The 22,543-nt window shown below is 36.7% G+C and overlaps 1 protein-coding gene across 2 annotated transcripts in view; it reads right to left on the bottom strand.

The window, feature by feature from the left end:
• RYR2 (ryanodine receptor 2) overlaps positions 1-22,543 on the bottom strand; it is a 725,859-nt gene that overhangs the window by 436,446 nt on the left and 266,870 nt on the right. For both annotated transcript variants that reach the window (XM_081249359.1, XM_081249358.1), the window contains exon 4: positions 5,312-5,332. In XM_081249359.1, the coding sequence (XP_081105485.1) occupies positions 5,312-5,332 (21 nt within the window). The remainder of the gene's footprint in view (positions 1-5,311; positions 5,333-22,543) is intronic.

Below are 22,543 nucleotides of genomic sequence, written 5' to 3'. Positions count from 1 at the left end.
TTCAGGTTTGTGAAATGAAAACTGATTACAAAAATTAATTCCTCTATAAATGGGCCTTTCTTAGAAGTTTTAAAAGAAGCTTTGCTGAAATGTCTTCTTAAAAATTATACAGATAAGGAAATAGTAACAAAGCAACAAAATAAACATTTTGGGGCTACTAAAAAAGAATTATCAAATAGAACAATCTGAGAGACTAGGGCAAAATTTTGCCTCTGGAGTCCTAACATGAAGTTTCCACTGAGGCAGTGAAATGTCCTACCCTGCACACCAAATATCCATCAGACTTAAGCCTCTGTGGTCATCTTTTTTCTCCTTGTATCAAGATGCTAGGATTCTCCATAATCCTCCAGCTGGTCTTCTCTCCTTTGTGAGTGAGGATACATGTGGTAAATTTCATTATGTTGAGAAAAGGAAAAAATATTTCACCACTAAAGACTTGGGTTTGTTGGTGGCTTTTTTTTTTTTCTTGCGGTACATGGGCCTCTCACTGTTGTGGCCTCTCCCGTTGCAGAGCACAGGCTCCGGACGTGCAGGCTCAGCGGCCATGGCTCACGGGCCCAGCCGCTCCGCGGCCTGTGGGATCCTCCCGGACCGGGGCACGAGCCCGTGTCCCCTGCATCGGCAGGCGGACTCTCAACCACTGCGCCACCAGGGAAGCCCTGTTGGTGGCTTTTTAAAAATTAACCATGCTCCCCCAGAATTTTGGAGGGCAAAATAAATTTAAGATTAACAATTCCAAGTTCCAAACATATATCAATATATACTATCTAATAGCATATGTGGGTATATCTTTGTGAAAAACCTCAACAATTTCTCTTTTGATGAAGATATCCTATGTAAATGCTTAACTTTCTAAGACTTCCCCACTGAAAATACTCAAGACTGAACTGATTGACAGCCATGTTGATGGTGGGCCCAGAAAGCATCTAAAAGAGGGTTCCACTTTTAGCCCATGAAAAAGCAATTATACATATAATGATATAGCCTGTGGCAATGCTCTTGCATTACTCATATTAATGACCATCACTGGCAGCTAGTGATATGTGTATGCTGGTATTTTTTTTTATAAGAACTCAGTATAATTTGGGGGCAGATTGGGAGTAACTGTTGTCTTTTTCAACCTATCAACTCTTTACAGATAGTGTCTAAATGGACTGTCTTTTCTCTCATGTGTAAGGGTCTGACATATATATGTATATATAATTATCCAGTTCTTCTTTAGAAGAGTAAAGGAAAATAAACAATTCTGATAAGCTACTATAAATCCTCATCTTTTATCTCTGTGACACATTTATAAATCACTGAGCTGCATGAATGCCTAAAACATGAAGTAGAAAAGCTATTGAGGGCTTTCTTCCTTTCCCACCTTTCTCTCAATCAAAAACCAACAAATTGATCTCTACAGAGAGTATGTGGATCATAACGACCTGAGGACCTATAAAGCCTGCCCTATACTCAGAGCACCACCTACCTAGAAAAAATTGTCTTTATCAGGATATAGAAGATTCTGTATATTTTTTTCAAAACCATTTCAAACATGATTGAATCTTGATAACATGAGAGCACTTCATAGACCCTCACATCATAGTAGCTGCACAAAAAAATGCATTATTAAAACTACTCTCAGAAACATTTGAAAGGATTTTGTATTTTAATAATTCCAACAGCATCAACCTATTTTTTAATATGTATGAGACATAATTTGGTCTACAGACAATGCTTCACATACATCAATATGACAATGTTTTCCAGCCCTTTATTGTCCCCAGCTCCATCCATGACTGCAATCCCAGGCCTCCATGTTAGAAACCAATGCTAGAGGTTAGGGGGCTAGAGGGCTGAGGGTGGAGTAGATGGAAATAACAATTCATCACGTTTTAATCCAGAACTCACAAATGTTATTCGCTCTTGAAGTATGAAGAGCAGCATTTGATTACTCAATGAGCGCTTGATTAAACACAGATGCCCAAAGGTGCTCAAAGAGGCACTGGAAAACAGCTAGAGGGTGGAAGGGAGGCGGGGGGGGAGAGGGAGAGATTGACTGACATGTGATGAAGTTTCCAGAATGATGCTATGAGAAAATTTATAAAGAAGCAAATCTAATTTTCAATATATTTAAGTTTTATAAGGCTTCTAAAAGTCTCAATCTGGGGTTGTCACCTGTGTTCTGTAGACAAGCAAATATAACGGGGTGTTAAAATAGGACACCTGTTTCAGAACAAAGTAGTGGCAAATACTCTCATATTCCAAATCACACTGTGATACCACCCAAACAGGGACACCAAAGCAGGTGGCTGAAAATCCAAGTACTGCCCTAAGCTGGCCCCCAGCTCCAGTCTATCAGGAGAGGTTGGAGAGCAAAGACATGGTTTCTTAGAGAGAGGTGTTGGTTGGCTTGGAGTCCTGTTTCCCCAGAGCTTGCCCTCAGCTCAAGCCTAGAAAGGGTGGCTTCAGGGATACCTGTGTCCCAGCAGAGTAACGTTACAACTGGGAAGTGACCACACTGCCAAGTGCAAATGGGGGCCACACTAGATGGAGCCAGCCTGGGACTGCCTTCAATGCCACCAAGAGACCAGGGATGAGGAAGTAATCACCACTGATCAGCTAGAGGATGGGGCATGTGGATGCAGCAAGAGAACCCCAGCTCAGAGGCTTCCCATGACAGAATCTCCACTGGTCACCTCCCAACTACCCAGAGAGAAAGTCAGCTGAAAACACCTGACCAGCCCGATGGATGACAGGCTCATCAAAGAAGACCTGCCTGCCAACTTTCCTCTTCTCCTTGCCAGGACACCCTAAGAGGGTCAGAAGCCGCAAGCAATGCCCAGGCGTGTGTGGAAACTGGCAGAGGGAAGTGAGATGCAGATTCCTCCCTACCCCCCACCCCCTCCGGGCTCCTGCCGGGAGAGGCCTGAGCTGTCCCAGACCCTTAACTAGAATTAACATCAATAGTGCTCCACTACGCAGGACTGGGCATTTTAATTACTGAAATGAGACTTGTGTGACTTGAAATGGCTGGGGGGGTGTTTCATTGTCTATGAGAAAACATAGAACCCGTCCTAATTTAACCCAGGGCACACAGGAGAATGAGCCCCCAGAGCAGGTAGGTAGGCAGGGGATTAAACTGTTTTCTGTTACCCTGCAAGTAACAGAAAAAGGTAACAAATTCTACCTGTGACAGTAGACTTTCAAGCTCCCTATGGCAAGTGCATAAGATTTGACCTATACGGGTCTTCAAAGAAAGAAACAGCTCAAATCTAAAATTTACTGAGACCTATACATATAGTGATTATCAGTTACCTAGAGCAAATCCAGCTGGATATTTTCATTATATGATATCTCAATGAAGGTACATTTCAGCATTGATATGTCTTATCATTAACATAACAGTAATATTTTAGAACCAGAAGGGGCTAGCCCAGATTCTAATCCTATAAACAAGGAGACGAGACGAATGCCCACAGATAGCTGACATAGGTTATGAAGTGAGTCACAGAGCTAAACTGCATGACTGTCAGCTCAATGTTACCTCCAATACTTTCTCAGAACTAGAAAGCATTCTCTAAGGTAAAGGTATGCAAATAAACCTACTAAGAATAAATTCTGAGATGAGAAATCCCTATGAAAATGAGAGGGAGAAAATCCACATAGCAAGGCACTTCAAAAAAGCAACCAAATGCAGAGGAAACAATGGGGATGCTTCTGGACAGTGGTAGAAAGGGGGTTTATTCATTTAAATATTCTATTTCCAAAGGAACTAAAGTGGCTTGAGTGGCTGGCTCAAGAACTACTGATTTGGATACAGCACAGGAATACTGGAACGGAAGTGAAGGGATAAAAAGATGAGACAGGGACTTCTTTGAGGATGGCTCATCTTGGGGAAGGAGCACAAAAAGGTGAAACACATGTTCTTAGAAACAGGTTTCCATTCCCAAGACAAGAATTCGGATCAGAATTTTAACTAGAGGCAGAGAAGAGAGGAAATTTCAAAAAGAAAGAGTTGAACAAAATTAATAATAGCTTAGTTATGAAGAAACAGATGATGAATTAAAATTATTTCCAGAGTTATAACATAGAAGTAGTAGTTCTCAAAAATCCATACATGGGTGTCATCATCATGGAAATGGTAAGCTTAATAAACAAAACTTTCTTTAAGTATAAAGGGCTGAAAGAAGTTTAGAAAACAGGGCAATTGTTTGGGAAACACAAGTGAAAGGCTACTGAAAAGACAGCAAAAGTCTCAAGATGTTGCCTCAGCGGAACTGCATCCCAGAATCAGGGAAAATAATGAAAGTAAAATGAAGCCATCAAGTAAGCCAGTATTAGCTGATTCATCATACTAAGTCACAGGGCAAATAAGAACAAAACAACACAACAGTGAAGGGCTTCACTGTTTTGCACACAAAGTGAATCAGGAACATCAATGTTGGTGAAACTCTCATTTCCACTCAGAATTACAAGGAGTTCAGAATTGGAAGGATCTTTCCCTTTCCCTCTGTCCCCCTCCCTCCCTCCCTCCCTCTCAATAGTTGAAGAAACTGAGACCAATAATAGTAACATTGGGCTTCCCTGGTGGTGCAGTGGTTGAGAGTCCGCCTGCCGATGCAGGGGACACGGGTTCGTGGCCCGGTCCGGGAGGATCCCACATGCCGCGAGCAGCTGGGCCTGTGAGCCATGGCTGCTGAGCCTGTGCGTCCGGAGCCTGTGCTCTGCAATGGGAGAGGCCACAACAGTGAGAGGCCCGCGTAACGCAGAAAAAAAAAAAAAAAAAGAATAGTAACATAATTTGGCCACTTCACACTTTGTCACACTGTTGGTCTCCAAATTAGCCTCCAGAATCCTACAACTGTTAACTTTCTTTGTGATATTTTCTCATTCACCTCCACTTTTTAAGATTGTATGAATATGTATAAAGCCTTTTCCTATAGCACATGGAAAAATATGAGAGCTAAGCAGTAGGATTCTAAGATTAAACAGTCAAGATTTTTCGGTAAAAGATACACAATATTAATAATAAAAGCCTTCTCGTTGACCAGAAGCCTATCATAACGATAAAGCTGATTACATAGAGACTATAATGTTCCAGGGATAGAGAATATTTTAATAGATTCCATTTCAGAAGAAGAAAACTAGAAACTTATAAAGGTTCTAACTGGAGACTGGTAAAATATGTGTTGATTACAACAGAGCAGTTATTTTGAATACTCATAGTACCAGCCACACTAGGAAGCAAAACAAAAAGATTAGAGGCAACAGCAAACATGCACCCATTTATATCACGATCTCTTTGTAAATACGTGGAAACACATACCCATTTTTTCACATCAACTTTCTGTGGAAAGAAAAAGCCAAAATAGTAACAGGCAAACAAATAAGTAGCTAGCAAGGTTTTAATTACTGTCATTTAAATAAAGTGAAATGTGGTCCCTGCACCAAAACCTACTTCCAATTCTGAAGGATACGAAACAGTATCCAAACTTTTAATTAATAACATTTAATCTCCTCAAACAAACAAACGTTTTCAATTAATTTACTAATCAGAACTTCAAAAGGCATTAGGCTGAATATGTACCAGGTACATGAAATAACAATAATCTAATATATTCAAAAGCAAATGTGAACATTTACCTAATTCTCAAACCTACAGGCCTTTGATTTAGGAACCACTATTCTCCTCTAACTAAAAAAATGTATTTAACGAAAAAGATCAGTTTAGAAATACAGCATCTAACTATAAATCTCTGATGAAATAGAAGTAAAATTTCTCTTAGCCCAATCTTTCTAGCATTATATAAATGTTCACAGTATAACAAAAGGCATGCTTTGTCAAATAATTCTGAAACTGCATCAGAATCCAAGTATTGTTTAAAATGTATTTATTAATGAATGCATGTTAGTCTCATAACCATTATATGACTCTTTAAAAATTAAGTGAATATAATTATATCCAAAGTGTAAAACAGAATAAAAAGCCATATGTCAACGACTGCCTCTACAAGGCCCTAAGATTCCTAGCAAATCAATCAGAATTTAAAAATCTCAATACTGAGGGATATACTCTCTCTCAAAGGTAAGTTTCCATAACCAACCTCCCTTCTTCAGCACATATGATTGGGGATCAGTGAAACATGAGGTTTGCTTCAGACTCTTCATGCATTTACATTTACTTGCAATTTTTTTTTTCTTTAGAAAATTCATTAATCAGGTCCAAAGCTCATGCTACTTCGCCATAACTAAGAATCTCCACTCCTTATTAACAAGCTTCAAGAAGGAAATGTGCATAAGATGCATATACATTGTGATTACTTTTTAAATGCTATAAAGTGATATAAAAATATCAACCTAAATACACACGTGGGATGTTTTGAAGGCCCAGTGAGATTCAACAGATTCAACAGATTACTTACAACAGAGCATTTTGGCTTCATCAATAATTTATTTAGTCTTCAGAAAAATCTCTTCTAAGCCTACCCCCAACCTCTGAATTTACAAACACATTGTTATTTAAGAAAGAATACTTTAATGAATGGAAAGCCCTGGTTTTCACTGTAAGTTTTCAAGATATTTAGCTGTTACCCAAAGCTCAAGTCCTCATTTTAAGCATGAACCTATTAAAGTGATGAATCTATTTCTTTAGATCCTGGGGCACAGGGAAACAATTTAGTCATGTCCAGTATGATATAATTATCATTCACTTTTCTACCTTTAAAAGGACAAATTCTTATATTTATTCTCTTCCATGAAAAATAACTTAAGGAAATGTGAAATGATTTCGCTTTCATGTTTATCAGGAAGCCAGGATATGCCATGCTTTTTCAATGATTAACAAAGACATTCTATTATCCCATCATCACTTTCACATCAAAATGTTAAACATACCCCCCCACACACACATACACACACACACACACCTGCATCAGTGCAAAGATAAAGTGCTGTGGGATTTTCCTAGAAGAAAGAGAAATTTTAATCAAGAGTCACAGTTCCTAGTATTAGTAACAGAAGCTCTTTAATAATCTATATTACAAAAGTGAAACTTTTTTAAGCAGCAGGAATTAGCAATAATATAACAGACTCAGTATCCAAATACCCAAAGAAAGGCTTAGCAACAGCATGTGCTGGGGGTGAATTTTCAGCTAAACACAGAAGACAAGACAAATGGTCCACAGAGTTAAAAGACTGATAAAGTACAATCAAGTTGTAATTATGCAGAAGCGATGCAGAGTAATTTCATGACACATCTCTTATGAATGTTAACAAGAATTATTTAATTAAATGCCTACAAACAGTGCAGAAGAGAATGATTTATATGAAGCTAATCAAGGAAGGGAAATATAAAGCTCACAATGAACTTGACCAATTTTATAGTTTAAACAGTTACCAAATCCATAAAGCATATAAGACAAATGAGTACTTATTCCAATAATTTTTTATCCAAATATGTGGGATTTTTAAAAAACATACTGATTCCATTAACTTAGAGAAAATAAATATTTTACCATCTGTAGGAAACTGCATTAACTATTTTAAGACCAACAAATGAGCAAACTTATTTTCAAATAAAAACACAATTTCCATTAAGGAAAATAAAAGTCATTTAAATAGCAACTTGACTAAGCAGAGAGGACAGAAGTTAAGAACATAATACAAAAGTAATTAATTATAAATTATATCATATGAAAGGTGGAACATTCACATGACATCTCCATTTTTGTATGCATATTTTAATATGTACATTTAATTAGTATATTTTAATAATTTTAAATATATTTAATTAATATAGAAGTTATAAATTAGGGCACAAAACATGAACTATTCCATACCTATAAAAATGAGTTTAGCTGCTTCTTCCAAGTTGCTTATTTTACTGTTTAACGTAAAGAATGTTATTAAATCTATAGGTCATATAGTAAGAAGTTACTATGTGCCAGGCTTTGAGCGGAACACTTTACATGTAATCTTACTGACTGTATTTTATACATGAGGAAAAAATGACATATAAATGTGTTACACACTTTCCTCAACAACAGCAACAAAGTTACTGGAAAAAAAGGGTGGAGCTTGATCTTGAAATTGGGTCTTTAACTTCAAATTCCCACTCTCCTAAGCTCTACTATGTATGTCAAAAACAAGATACATCATCTTTTTTCTCTTTTGTTTCAGATTTTTAGTCTCTATTTAATTTGGAATTATTCACCAGCCTATTTCTTATGGTAAGTGCCACCTAATACAATGTGTTAACATCAAGATAAGAGAATGTAAAATGAACCTAGAGATTCTTATGATATTGAACATGTTATTTAGTTTGTTTTTCAAATAGCATGTCCGGTTTTTCACATAGATAAATTTCTAGATAATTACGACACAACAATAAAATATCCGACATAAATATAAAGTTTTTAATATCAAAGCATAACATAAGAAAAGTAATTGAAATATTTAATACATACCTACAATCCATTACCCTGCTAAGGTTTTTAAAATAATAAATTAGAGAAAAGTGAAAAACAAAATCTACTCTACCCTATAAGTAATTCTCCACCACACAGGTTGTTTATTATTAAGATTGGGGGGAAAACTTGAAAAATTTGCACACTGTGTTCCAGGATTCAAAATATAATGAAGTCGTTTCAATTTTCTAAAAGTAAAACTATGATTTGGAGGGCCCACATTTTTAGTAAATACAAATTCAGAAAAATATATAAATCATGAGTATATAGCTTCACAAAATTGTACTAGCAAATAAACAAACCCATGTAATCATCACCCAAAACTAAGAATAGGATACAACCTACAACCTAGAAGCTGCCTTCATGCTCTCTCCATAGTTAACTATTATTCTATCACCATTAATTACTTTTCTAATTTGGAAATATAGACTATGTTCTCTTTTTATCTACCTCCTTTAGCTGACATTAGGTTTGTAAGATTCATCACACTGTCGCATGTAGTAGTAATTAATTCATTTTCCCTGCTTATCATATTCCATGGTATGAATATGTCACAATTTATTTATCCATTCAACAGTTGAACATTTGGGTTGTTTCCTGCTTAGGGCTATTACAAGTAATTCTACAGTGAATATTCTTGTACATATCTTTTGGTGCATACAGGAATATATATCTATTAGGTATATACCAGGAGTGGAATTTCTTGGTCATGGATTTATAAATATTTAGCTATAGCAGATACTGCCAAAGAGATTTCTAAAGCAGTGGTATACATTTAACTCTCATCAGGAGTGTATGAGTTTCACTTGCTTCACATCTTGACAATACTTCTAGTCTTTTAAATTTTAGATCTTCTGGTGGGTATGTAGTAATACCTCATCACAGTTTTCATCTGCATTTCTCTGAAGCCTACTGTAATGAAGCATTTTTCCGTATGCTTTGGATATTTCGAATATATCTGCTGTTAAGAAGTATTTGTTCAAGTCTTTTACCCATTTTTTCTATTAGGTTGTCTATTTTTGTTCATACTGATTTCCCAGAATTGTTTATATTTTTCAAGTATTCTCTCCCAGTCTGTGTCCTGTCTTTTCCATCTCCTAATGGTAACTCTGATGACAGACATTCTTAGTTTTGGTACAATTTCTCCATCTTTTCCTTCATTGCTGGTGCTTTTTGTCTTGAAAAGATCCTCCTACATTATTTCTGAGAAAATTTATTATCTTAACTCTTACCTGAGACCTCAATCTGTTAGGTATTGGTTTTCTGGGTATATGGTGCTAGGGAGGGAATTCAGATTCATTTTCCCCCTCATTCAGCTGTTCAGTTGACCCTGCACCATTTACAAAAAGATAATTCTTGCCTCCACTGTACTGCATTGCCACCTCCATCATAAATCAAGTTACTAACATGTGGAGGTATTTATGAACTCTCTTCTATTTTGGCCTATTTTTCTACGCCTGTGCTAATACCATACTATCCTAACCACTGTTCCATCAAAATAAGTTTTGATATTTGGTAGCCAAAGGCCCCAACTTTGTTCTTTTCTTCAATATTATATTTGTTAATATTGACCCTCTCTATTTCCTATAATGTTCAGAATAGACATAAATTTTCATGCACACAAAAAGAAAACCCGCTGGGATCTTGATCGCGATTGCATTGATTGACAGATCAATTTGGAGAGAGCTGCCATCTTTATAATATTCAGGCTTCCAACACTGTATTTCCCTCTTTTGTTTAGGTCACCTTTAATTTCCTTCAAAATGCTTTTCGATTTTCTATGGAAAGGTTTACATATCTTTCATTAGAATTATTCCTAGGTACATGATGTTGTATTATACCAATATAAGTACACTCAGTTAGAAATTTTTATTTTATGTTTCCTTTTTGCTAATATATAGAAATATAACTGACAATTTATACTGAGTTCTAACTTTACTAAATTCACTTTTTAATTCTAATAGTGCCCACCTTCGCCCCTTTATTTAACATTACACTAAAATAATTCAATATTTCACTGGTTTTCCATTTTACAGATAGCATCTATCAGATTAAAGAGTTCCCTACATTACAAATTTACAATACAAGATTTATTTTTTAAATGTTTTAAAAGTATCAATTAAAATATGTAATCTTTCCCTTTATGTCTTTTAATATGGAGAAAGACATTAATCACTTTCATGAATACATTAACTACTGTTGAATCCCACCTTAGTTATAATATGCTATTGATTTTATATATCCATAAATTTGGTTTGCTAGTATTTTGTAGAGGATTTCTGCATCTATGACCTTGATGAATATTAGTGTGTAACATTTTCTGGCAAGGCCTTTCTCATGGTTTAGGACCATGGTTATGTTGACATCATAAAATTAGTTGAGAAGGATTCTGCAAGAGGTTAAGATTGGTATTACTGCTTTCTCAAATGTTTGCTGGAATTGACCAGAGAAGCCATCTGGGCCTGTACTTGTTTGTGGTAATGATTCTTTTTTTAATAGTCAGCACTTAATTTTTTAAAATATTTAAAAACTGAGATATAATTGACATAACTTTATATTAGATGAATGATTTGATATTTCCATATATTGTGAAATGATCATTACAATAAGTCAAGTTAACATCTATAACCAGACATACTTTCAATTTTTTTTGTGATGAGAACTTTTAACATCTACTATCTTAGCAACTTTCAAATATACAATACAGTGTTATTAACTACAGTAATCATGCTGTATATTATATCCCCAGGGCTTATTAATTTCATAACTGGAAGACTGTATCTTTTGACCACTTTCACCCATTTTGCCTCTCCTACACCCTGCCTCTGCAACCACCAATCTGTTCTCTGTAACTATAGGTTCAGTTTGTTTGTTTGTTTTTCAGATTCCACATAAAAGTGAAATTATATAGTATTTGTCTTTCACTTGTCTCACTTAGCATAATCCCTTCAAGGTCCATCCATGTTGTCAAAAACGGTTAAGATTTATTCCTTTTTTTTTTTTGCAGTATGCGGGCCTCTCACTGTTGTGGCCTCTCCCATTGTGGAGCACAGGCTCCAGACACGCAGGCTCAGCAGCCATGGCTCACGGGCCTAGCCACTCCACGGCATGTGGGATCTTCCCAGACCGGGGCACGAACCTGTGTCCCCTGCACTGGCAGGCGGACTCCCAACCACTGTGCCACCAGGGAAGCCCTCAGCACCATATTCTGAAGAGACTGTCCTTTCTCATTGTATACGCTGGCACCTCTTTCATTAATCAATTGACCATCTATGCATGGGTTTATTTCTGGGCTCTCTGTTCTGTTCCACTGATCTATACGTCTTTTTTATGCAGACACCATACTGTTTTGATTACTATCTTATGAGCACAAAATATCTTTCCATTCATTTGTGTCTCATTCAATTTCTTTCACCAACGTCTTATAGTTCTCAGTGTAAAGGTCTTTCACCACCTTGGTTAAATTTATTCATTGGTACTTCATTCTTTTTGATGCACTTGTAAATGACATTGTTTCTTTAATTTCTCTTTCTGATAGTTTGCTATTAGCATAGAGAAATGTAAAAAATTTTTGTATATTGATATTCTTATCCTGCACAGTTACTGAATTCGTTTATTAGTTCCAACAGTTTTTTGTTTTTTGGTGGTTTTTTGGGTGGTTTTCTATACATTACATCACATTACCTGCAAGGAGTAACAGTTTTACTTCTTTCTTTCCAATTTGATACCTTTTATTGCTTTTTCTTGGCTAATTGCTCTGGTTAGGACTTCCAATACTATGTTAAATAGATGTGGAAAGAATGGGCATCCTTGTCTTGTTCCTGATCTTAGAGGAAAAGCTTTCAGCTTTGTACTGCTGAGTATAATGTTAGCTGTGGGCCTGTCACATATGGCCTTTATTAAGTTGAGGTATGCTTCCTCTACACCCACTTTGTGGAGAGTTTTTCAATCGTAAATGGATGTTGAATTCTGTCAAATGCTCTTTCTGCATCTGTTGAGATGGTCATGATTTTTACCCTTTGTTTTGTTAATGGGGTGCATCACATTGACTGATTTGTGGATTATAAACCATCCTTGCATCCCTGGAATAAATCCCTGTTGATCACAGTATTGATCCTTTTAATGTATTGTTGAATTCAGCTTCCTAGTATTTTGTTGAGAATTTTCTCATCTATATTCATCAGGGATATTGGCCTATAATTTTCTTTTCTTGTGGTATTCTTGTCTGGTTTTGGATTCAGGGTAATGCTGGCCTTGGTGAATATGTATAGGAGTGTCCCTCTTCTTCTATTTTTTGGAAGAGTTTGAGAATAATTGGTATTAATTCTCCTTTAAATGCTTGGTAGAATTCATCACTGATGCCATCTTGTTCTTAAACGACATGAGACCACAAAGTCCTTTCTGCCATCAGTTTGGTAAAAAAAACTCACCATAAATTTAATTAAGCAAATGAAGTCACCAAGTAAGTTCAATAATTCACTGAATTATACTTTAGCCCAATTTCCTGTCTTTATTCTGATTTTTGTATTGATCAGACGGAATACTTTTTTGAATTTGTCATATAATGTCAAACAATGATGCAGATTTACACAATAAAGTAAACTTGGCAATCTCCCACACTATTGCATTCAACTTAAGGAAAATATTTAGAATTTTCACTTGGAAGTTTAAATTTTTTCTTTTAAAATTTAAACTGGGTAACAGAGGACTAAGATCTACCGCTTCCTAAATTATTCCTCTTTTAGAATAGGAAAAGCTCCTGTAGTACTGAATTTGTCCAAATCCTTAGGAACATACACATACATTCAAAACTGCCAATACTTCCATTTTCAAGCACATAATATATTAAAATGGCTTGCACAAGGTTTAGTGCTAACAAAGTCAAGTGGATGGGTGCTAACCAAATAATATAGTATTCTCTTCATGTAGGCTCTTGCCAGAATTACTAAGTTCAATTAAATACCACAAGTAAATTCAGGGCTCCCCTGGTGGTGCAGTGGTTGAGAGTCCGCCTGCCAATGTAGGGGACACGGGTTCGTGCCCCGGCCCGGGAAGATCCCATATGCCGCGGAGCGGCTGGTCCCATGAGCCATGGCCGCTGAGCCTCCGCATCCAGAGCCTGTGCTCCGCAACGGGAGAGACCACAACAGTGAGAGGCTCGCATACCGCAAAAAAAAAAAAAAAAAAAAATACCACAAGTAAATTCATTAGGGAAAATAAATATTTAAGAAGAGTATGAACAATCGGTGAGGGAAAAAAGAGAAGAAATAAGGTAGAACTAGCCCAATTAAACATTAAAACATTCCTAAAATACAGTGATTAAATCAGTGCTGTTTCGGCACAGTAATAGACAGATGTGTATAGACAGAGTATTTAGCTTAGAATAACCCATCTGGGAATGTACAAACTTAATGTATGACAAAAAAGACATCACAATAAATAAGGAAGGAAATCATCTGTTATGAAAAATGATGGGAGTTTTTCTTAGCCATTGGGGAAAAGAAACCAAGTTAAACACACATCTTAAACTCTGGATGGATCTACTATGAATAATAATAAACTCCATATAATAATAAACTCAAATAAATTCCACATCCATTTACTATAAAAAAGTAATGGGTGCAATGAGGGATATAATGATTTTAACAATTCAGTGCAATCCCAATCAAAATACCAGCAAGTTATTTTGTAGATATTGAAAAACTAATTCTAAAGTTTATATGGGAAGTAAAAGACCCAGAAAAGCCAACACAACACTGAAGGAGAAGAATAAAGTAAGAGGACCAACAGTACCCAATGCCAAGACTTACTATAAAGCTACAGTAGTCAAGACAGTGTGGTACTAGTGAAAGAACAGCCAGATATATCAATAGAAAAGAACAGATAGCACAGAAATGGACTGAAACAAATAAAATCAATTGATCTTTGACTACACTGCAAGGTAATTCAATGGAAAAACGAGAGTCTTTTCACCAAATGACGCTGGAACAACTGGACATCCACATGCAAAAAAAAAAAAAAAAAAAAGAGGTGGAAGGCGTAGAGCTCTTCTTTGAGCTTCTCGCGCAGTGGGTTGAAGCCCTGCTTATGGAACCAAAATTTCCTCATCTTGCGCCTGGCTGCCAGCCCGCCACCACCCACAGGATGCACCACGCAGTACCTCCACCGATGTCAAGATCTGGGATCTAGAGTTGGAAAGACCTGTGTTGAAAACTCTTTAATCTAAACCATGTGGCTGACAGGCTCTTGGTGCTCCAGCCTGGTGTCAGGCCTGAGCCTCTGAGGTGGGAGAGCCAAGTTCAGGACACTGGACCACCACAGACCTCCCGGCCCCACATAATATCAATCAGCGAGAACTCTCCCAAAGATCTCCATCTCAGTGTTAAGACCCAGCTACACACAACGGCCAGCAAGCTCCAGTGCTGGATGCACCATGCCAAACAACTAGCAAGACAGGAATACAACCCGACCCATTAGCAGAGAGGCTGCCTAAAATCATACTAAGTTCACAGACACTGCAAAACACACCACCAGACGCAGCCCTGCCCACCAGAAAGACAAGATCCAGCCCCACCCACCAGAACACAGGCACCGGTCTCCTCCACCAGGAAGCCTACATGACCCACGGGAACCAACCTTACCCACTGGGGCCAGACACCAAAAACAACAGTAACTATGAACCTGCAGCCTGCGAAAAGGAGACCCCAAACACAGTAAGTTAAGCAAAATGAGAAGACAGAGAAATATGTAACAGATGAAGGAGCAAGGTAAAAACCCATCGGACCTAACAAATGAAGAGGAAATAGGCAGTCTACCTAAAAAAGAATTCACAATAATGACACTAAAGATGATCCAAAATCTTGGAAATAGAATAGAGAAAATAAAGAAACATTTAACAAGGACCTAGAAGAACTAAAGAGCAAACAAACAATGATGAACAACACAATAAATGAAATCCCAATTTTTCTAGACGGAATAGATAGCAGAATAACTGAGGCAGGAGAACGGATAAGTGACCTGGAAGAACAATAGTGGAAATAATTACCACAGAGCAAAATAAAGAAAAAAGAATGAAAAGAATTGAGGACAGTCTCAGAGACCTCTGGTACATTAAACACACCAACATTCGAATTATAGGGGTCCCAGAGGAAGAGGAAAAACAAGGGTTTGAGAAAATATGTGAAAAGATTATAGTGGAAAACTTCCCTAATATGGGAAAGGAAATATTCAATCTTAAGTCCAGTAAGCACAGAGAGTCCCATACAGGATAAATCCAAAGAGAAACATGCCAAGACAAATATTAATCAAACTACAAAAATTAAATACAAAGAAAAAATACTAAAAGCAACAAGGGAAAAGCAACAATTAACATACAAGGGAATCCCCGTAAGGTTAACAGCTGATCTTTCAGCAGAAACTCTGCAAGCCAGAAGGGAGTGGCAGGACATATTTAAAGTGATGAAAGGGAAAAACCCACCACCAAGATTACTCTACCTAGCAAGGATCTCATTCAGATTTGATGGAGAAATTAAAACCTTCAGAGACAAGCAGAAGTTAAGAGAATCCAGCTCCATCAAACCAGCTTTACAACAAATGCTAAAGGAACTTCTCTAGGCAGGAAACACAAGAGAAGGAAGAGACCTACATAACAAACCCAAAACAATTCAGAAAATGGTAATAGGAACATATATATCCATAATTACCTTAAATGTAAATGGATTAAACACTCCAACCAAAAGACACAGACTGGCTGAATGGATACAAAAACAAGACCCATATATATGCTGTCTACAAGAGACCCACTCAGACCTAGGGACACATACAGACTGAAAGTAAGGGGATGGAAAAAGATATTCCATGCAAATGGAAACCAAAAGAAAGCTGGAGTAGCAATTCTCATATCAGACAAAATACACTTTAAAATAAAGACTATTACAAGACACAAAGAAGGACACTACCTAATGATCAAGGGATCTATCCAAGAAGAAGATATAACAATTGTAAATACTTATGCACCCAACATAGGAGCACCTCAATACATAAGGCAAATGCTAACAGCCATAAAAGGGGAAATAGACAGAAAAACAATAACAGTAGGAAACTTTAATACCCCACTATCACCAATGGACAGATCATCCAAAATGAAAATCAATAAGGAAACACAAGCTTTAAATGACACATTAGACAAGATGGACTTAATTGATATTTATAGGATATTCCATCCAAAAACAACAGAATACACTTTCTTCTCAAGTGCTCATGGAACATTCTCCAGGATAGACCATATCTTCGGTCACATATCAAGCCTTGGTAAATTTTTAAAATCTTAAAAAATTTTCGAACAATATGCTAGTAAATAACCAAGAGATCACTGAAGAATTCAAAGAGGAAATCAAAAAATACCTAGAAACAAATGACAATGAAAACACAATGACCCAAAACCTATGGGATGCAGCAAAAGCAGTTCTAAGAGGGAAGTTGATAGCAATACAATCCTACCTCAAAAAAAAGAAACACCTCAAATAAACAACCTAAGCTTACACCTAAAGTGCTCAGAGAAAGAAAAACAAAAAAATCACAAAGTTAGTGGAAGGAAAGAAATCATAAAGATCAGATCAGAAATGAAAAAGAAATTAAGGAAATAATAGTAAAGATCAATAAAACTAAACGCTGGTTCTTTAAGAAGATAAACAAAATTAATAAACCACTAGCCAGCCTCATCAAGAAAAATAGGGAGACAACTCTAATAAACAGAATTAGAAATGAAAAAGGAGAAGTAACAACTGAACCTGCAGAGTCACAAAGAATGAGGGATTACTACAAGCAAATATATGCCAATAAAATGGAAAACCTGGAAGAAATGGACAAATTCTTAGAAAAGCACAACCTTCCGAGAGTGAACCAGGAAGAAACAGAAAATATAAACAGACCAATCACAAGCACTGAAATTGAAAGTGTGATTAAAAATCTTCCAACAAACAAACAAGCTCAGAACCAGATGGCTTCACAGGAGAATTCTATCAAACATTTAGAAAAGAACTAACACCTATCCTTCTCAAACTCTTCCAAAATATAGCACAGGGAGGAACACTCCCAAACTCATTCTACGAGGCCACCATCACCTTGATACCAAAACCAGGCAAGGATGTCACAAAGAAAGAAAACTACAGGCCAATATCACTGATGAACATAGACGCAAAAATCCTCAATAAAATACTAGCAAACAGAATCCAACAGCACATTAAAAGGATCATACACCATGATCAAGTGGGGTTTATTCCAGGAATGCAAGGATTCTTCAATATACGCAAATCAATGTGATACACCACATTAACAAACTGAAGGGGAAAAAACCATATGATCATCTCAATAGATGCAGAAAAAGCTTTTGACGGGGCTTCCCTGGTTGTGCAGTGGTTGAGAGTCTGCCTGCTGATGCAGGGGACATGGGTTCGTGCCCCGGTCCGGGAAGATTCCACATGCCATGGAGCGGCTGGGCCCATGAGCCATGGCCACTGAGCCTGTGCTCCGCAACAGGAGAGGCCACAACAGTGAGAGGTCTGCGGACCACAAAAAAAAAAAAAGCTTTTGACAAAATTCAACCCGCATTTATGATTCAAACCCTCCGGAAAGGAGGCATAGAAGGAACTTACCTCAACATAATAAAGGCCATATATGACAAACCCACAGCCAACATCGTTCTCAATGGTGAAAAACTGAAACCATTTCCTCTAAAATCAGGAACAAGACAAGGGTGCCCACTCTCACCACTATTATTCAACTTAGTTTTGGAACTTTTAGCCTCAGCAATCAGAGAAGAAAAGGAAATAAAAGGAATACAAATTGGAAAAGAAGAAGTAAAGCTTTCACTGTTTGCAGAAGGCATGATACTATACATAGAGAATCCTAAAGATGCTACCAGAAAACTACTAGAGCTAATCAATGAATATGCAGAGTAGCAGGATACAAAATTAATGCACAGAAATCTCTTGCATTCCTACACACTAATGATGAAAAATCTGAAAGAGAAATTAAGGAAACACTCCCATTTACCACTGCAACAAAAAGAATAAAATACCTAGGAATAAACCTTCCTAAGGAGACAAAAGACCTGTATGCAGGAAACTATAAGACACTGATGAAAGAAATTAAAGATGATACAAATAGATGGACAGATATACCATGTTCTTGGATTGGAAGAATCAACATTGTGAAAATGACTATACTACCCAAAGCAATCTACAGATTCAATGCAATCCCTATCAAACTACCAAGGGCAGTTTTCAGCAAACTAGAACAAAAAATTTCACATTTGTATAGAAACATAAAAGACCCCAAATAACCAAAGCAATCTTGAGAAAGAAAAATGGAGCTGGAGGACTCAGACTCCCTGATTTCAGATTATATTACAAAGCTACAGTAATCAAGACAGTATGGTACTGGCATTAAAACAGAAATACAGCTGAATGGAACAGAACAGAAAGCCCAGAGATAAACCCACACACATATGGTCATCTTATCTTTGATAAAGAGGGCAAGAATATCCAGTGGAAAAAAGACAGCCTCTTCAATAAGTGGCGCTGGGAAAACTGGACAGCTACATGTAAAAGAATGAACTTAGGAAACTTCCTAACACCATACACAAAAATAAACTGAAAATGGATTAAAGACCTAAATGTAAGGCCAGACACTATAAAACTCTTAGAGGAAAACATCGGAAGAACACTCTTTGACATAAATCACAGTAAGATCTTTTTTGACCCACCTCCTAGAGAAATGGAAATAAAAACAAAAATAAATAAATGGGACCTAATGAAACTTAAAAGCTTTTGCAGAGCAAAGAAAACCATAAGCAAGATGAAAAGACAACCCTCAGAATGGGAGAAAATACTTGCAAATGAAGCAACTGACAAAGGATTAATCTCCAAAATTTACAAGCAGCTCATGCAGCTCAATAACAAAAAGACAAACAACCCAATCCCAAAATGGGCAGAAGACCTAAACAGACATTTCTCCAAAGAAGATATACAGATTGCCAAAAAACACATGAAAGGATGCTGAACATAACAAATCATTAGAGAAATGCAAATCAAAAGTACAATGAGGTATCACCACTTACCGGTCAGAATGGCCAATCATCAAAAAAATCTAGAAACAATAAATGCTGGAGAGGGTGTGGAGAAAAGGGAATCTTCTTACACTGTAGGTGGGAATGTAAATTGATACAGCCACTATGAAGAACACTATGGAGGTTCCTTAAAAAACTAAAAACAGTACTACCATACGACCCAGCAATCCCACTACTGGGCATATACCCTGAGAAAACCATAATTCAAAAAGAGTCATGTACCACAATGTTCACTGCAGCACTATTTGCAGTAGCCTGGACATGGAAGCAACCTAGGTGTCCGTTGACAGATGAATGGATAAAGAAGATGTGGCACATATATACAATGGAATATTACTCGGCCATAAAAAGTAACGAAACTGAGTTATTTGTAGTGAGGTGGATGGACCTAGAGTCTGTCGTACAGAGTCAGGTAAGTCAGAAAGAGAAAAACAAATACCATATGCTAACACGTATATATGGAATCTAAAATATTAAAAAAAAAATGGTTCTAATGAACTTAGGGATGGGACAGGAATAAAGACGCAGATGTACAGAATGGACTTAAGGACATAGGGAGGGGGAAGGGTAAGCTGGGATGAAGTGAGAGAGCGGCATGGACTTATATATACTACCAAATGTAAAATAGATAGCTAGTGGGAAGCAGCCGCATAGCACAGGGAGATCAGCTCAGTGCTCTGTGACCACCTAGAGGGGTGGGATAGGGAGGGTGGGAGGGAGAGGCAAGAGGGAGGAGATATGGGGATATACGTATACATATAGCTGATTCACTTTGTTACAGAGCAGAAACGAACACAACATTGTAAAGCGATTATACTCCAGTAAAGATATTAAAAAAAAAAATCTAGACAGATCTTAAACCTGCCACAAAAATGAGTTCAAAATGGATCACAGACCTAAATATAACACACAAAACTGTAAAACTCCTAGAAGATAGCATAGGAGAAAATCTGGGTGACCTTGGGTTTAGCAATGACTTTTTAGGTACAACACCAAAAGCATGATCCATAAATGGAAAATTGTTAAGTTGAACTTCATGAAAATGAAGTCTTCTGCTCTGTGAAAAACACTGTTAGCTGAATTAAAATTCAACCCACAACTGGGAGAAAATCTTTGCAAAACATATATATGATAAAAGACTGGTAGCCAGAATATACAAAGAACTCTTAAATCTCAACAATATGATATACAACGGAATACTACTCACCCACAAAAAAGAATGACCTAATGCCATTTGCAACAACATAGATGGACCTAGAGAATATCATACTAAGTCAAGTCAGAAAGAGAAAGACAGATACCATATGATATCACTTATGTGTGGAACCTAAAACACGACACTAATGAACTTATCTACTAAACAGACTTACAGACATAGAGAACAGCCTTGTGGTTGCCAAGGGGGAGAGAGGATGGAGGAGGGATAAACTGGGAGTTTGGGATGAGCAGATGCCAACTATTATATACAGAATGGATAAATAACAATGTGCCACTGTATAGCACAGGAAACTATATTCAATATGCTGTTATAAACCATAATGGAAAAGAAGATGAAAAAGAATATATATATATATATGTATGTAACTGAATCACTTTGCTGTACAGCAGAAATTAATACATTGTAAATCAGCTATACTTCAATTTTAAAAACAATATGAAAATAAACAACCCAATTTAAAATTTGTCAGAAGATCTCAATAGACACCTCACAAAAAAAGACACTATGGCAAATAAGCATATGAAAAGATGGTCTACGTCATATATCATCAGGAGATTGCAAATTAAAATAACAATAAGTTACCATTTACACAACTGTGAGAATGGCTAAGATCCAAAAACTGACACCACCAAATGCTGATAAGGATGTGGAGCAACTGGAACTCTCATTCATTCATGGAATGCCACATGCTACAGATACTTTGAAAGTCAGTTTGGCAGTCTCTTACAAAAGTAAACATACCCTTAACATATGACCAAGCAATCTCTTTTCTTGGTATTTACCCAAAGGAGCTGGGAGCTTATGTCTACATGAAAACCTGCATGTGAGTTTATAGCAGCTTTATTCATAATTGCCAAAGCTTAGAAATAACCAAGATATTCTTCAATAGGTAAATGGATAAACAAACTCCTGTACAACCAGGCAATGGAATATTACTCAGTAATAAAAAGAAACAAGCTATCAAGCTAGGAAAAGACATAGAGAAAGCTTAAATGCATATCACTATGTGAAAAAAGCCAGAATAATAAGGCTGCATACTGTATGATTCTAAGTATATGACATTATGGAAAATGCAAAACTATGGAGAGACAGTAAAAAGATCAGTGGTTAGAAGGGAGGGAGGCATGAAGAGGTGAAGCACACAGGACTTTTAGGGCAGTGAAACTATTCTGTACAATACCAGTAATGGTGGATACATGACATCATGTATTTGTCAAAACTTTTAGAATGTACAGCACAAAGAGTGAACCCTAACGCAAACTATGAAATCTGAATGATAATGATTTGTCAATATCTGCCCTAACGTAAACTATGAGCTCTGAGTGATAATGTTTGTCAGTTATAACAAATATATCACACTAATGCAAGGTATTATAATAATAAAGGATATAGGGAAGGGGAAAGGTTATGGGACTTTTTCAGACAGTTTTCTGTAAATCTCAAACTGCTCTAAAAAAACATATTCTAATGTAAATAAATTATATATAATACATACCAAATAATTATAAAATGAGAGAAATGTAGAAAAACTTAAAAACCCAGTGATATGGATCCATGAGTAGAAATATTATTTCTGGCGGAGAGGATTATGAAAAAGTTCAAGGAAGACACCTTCTTGGACATAAGCATAGAAGGATAGGGTAAACTTTTGAATGGCTCAGAACTCTTAAGTTGAGGAATTAGTGTGGTAAGAATATGAGTAATGTATCTGGGGAAAATAGAGCATATTCAAGGAGTGAGTCCAAT

The sequence above is a fragment of the Mesoplodon bidens genome (assembly GCF_964165515.1).
Source record: "Mesoplodon bidens genome assembly, chromosome: 1".
Lineage (NCBI taxonomy): Eukaryota > Metazoa > Chordata > Mammalia > Artiodactyla > Ziphiidae > Mesoplodon > Mesoplodon bidens.
Note: the sequence above shows the minus strand (reverse complement) of the source record. Positions and strands in the feature narration are given on the sequence as shown.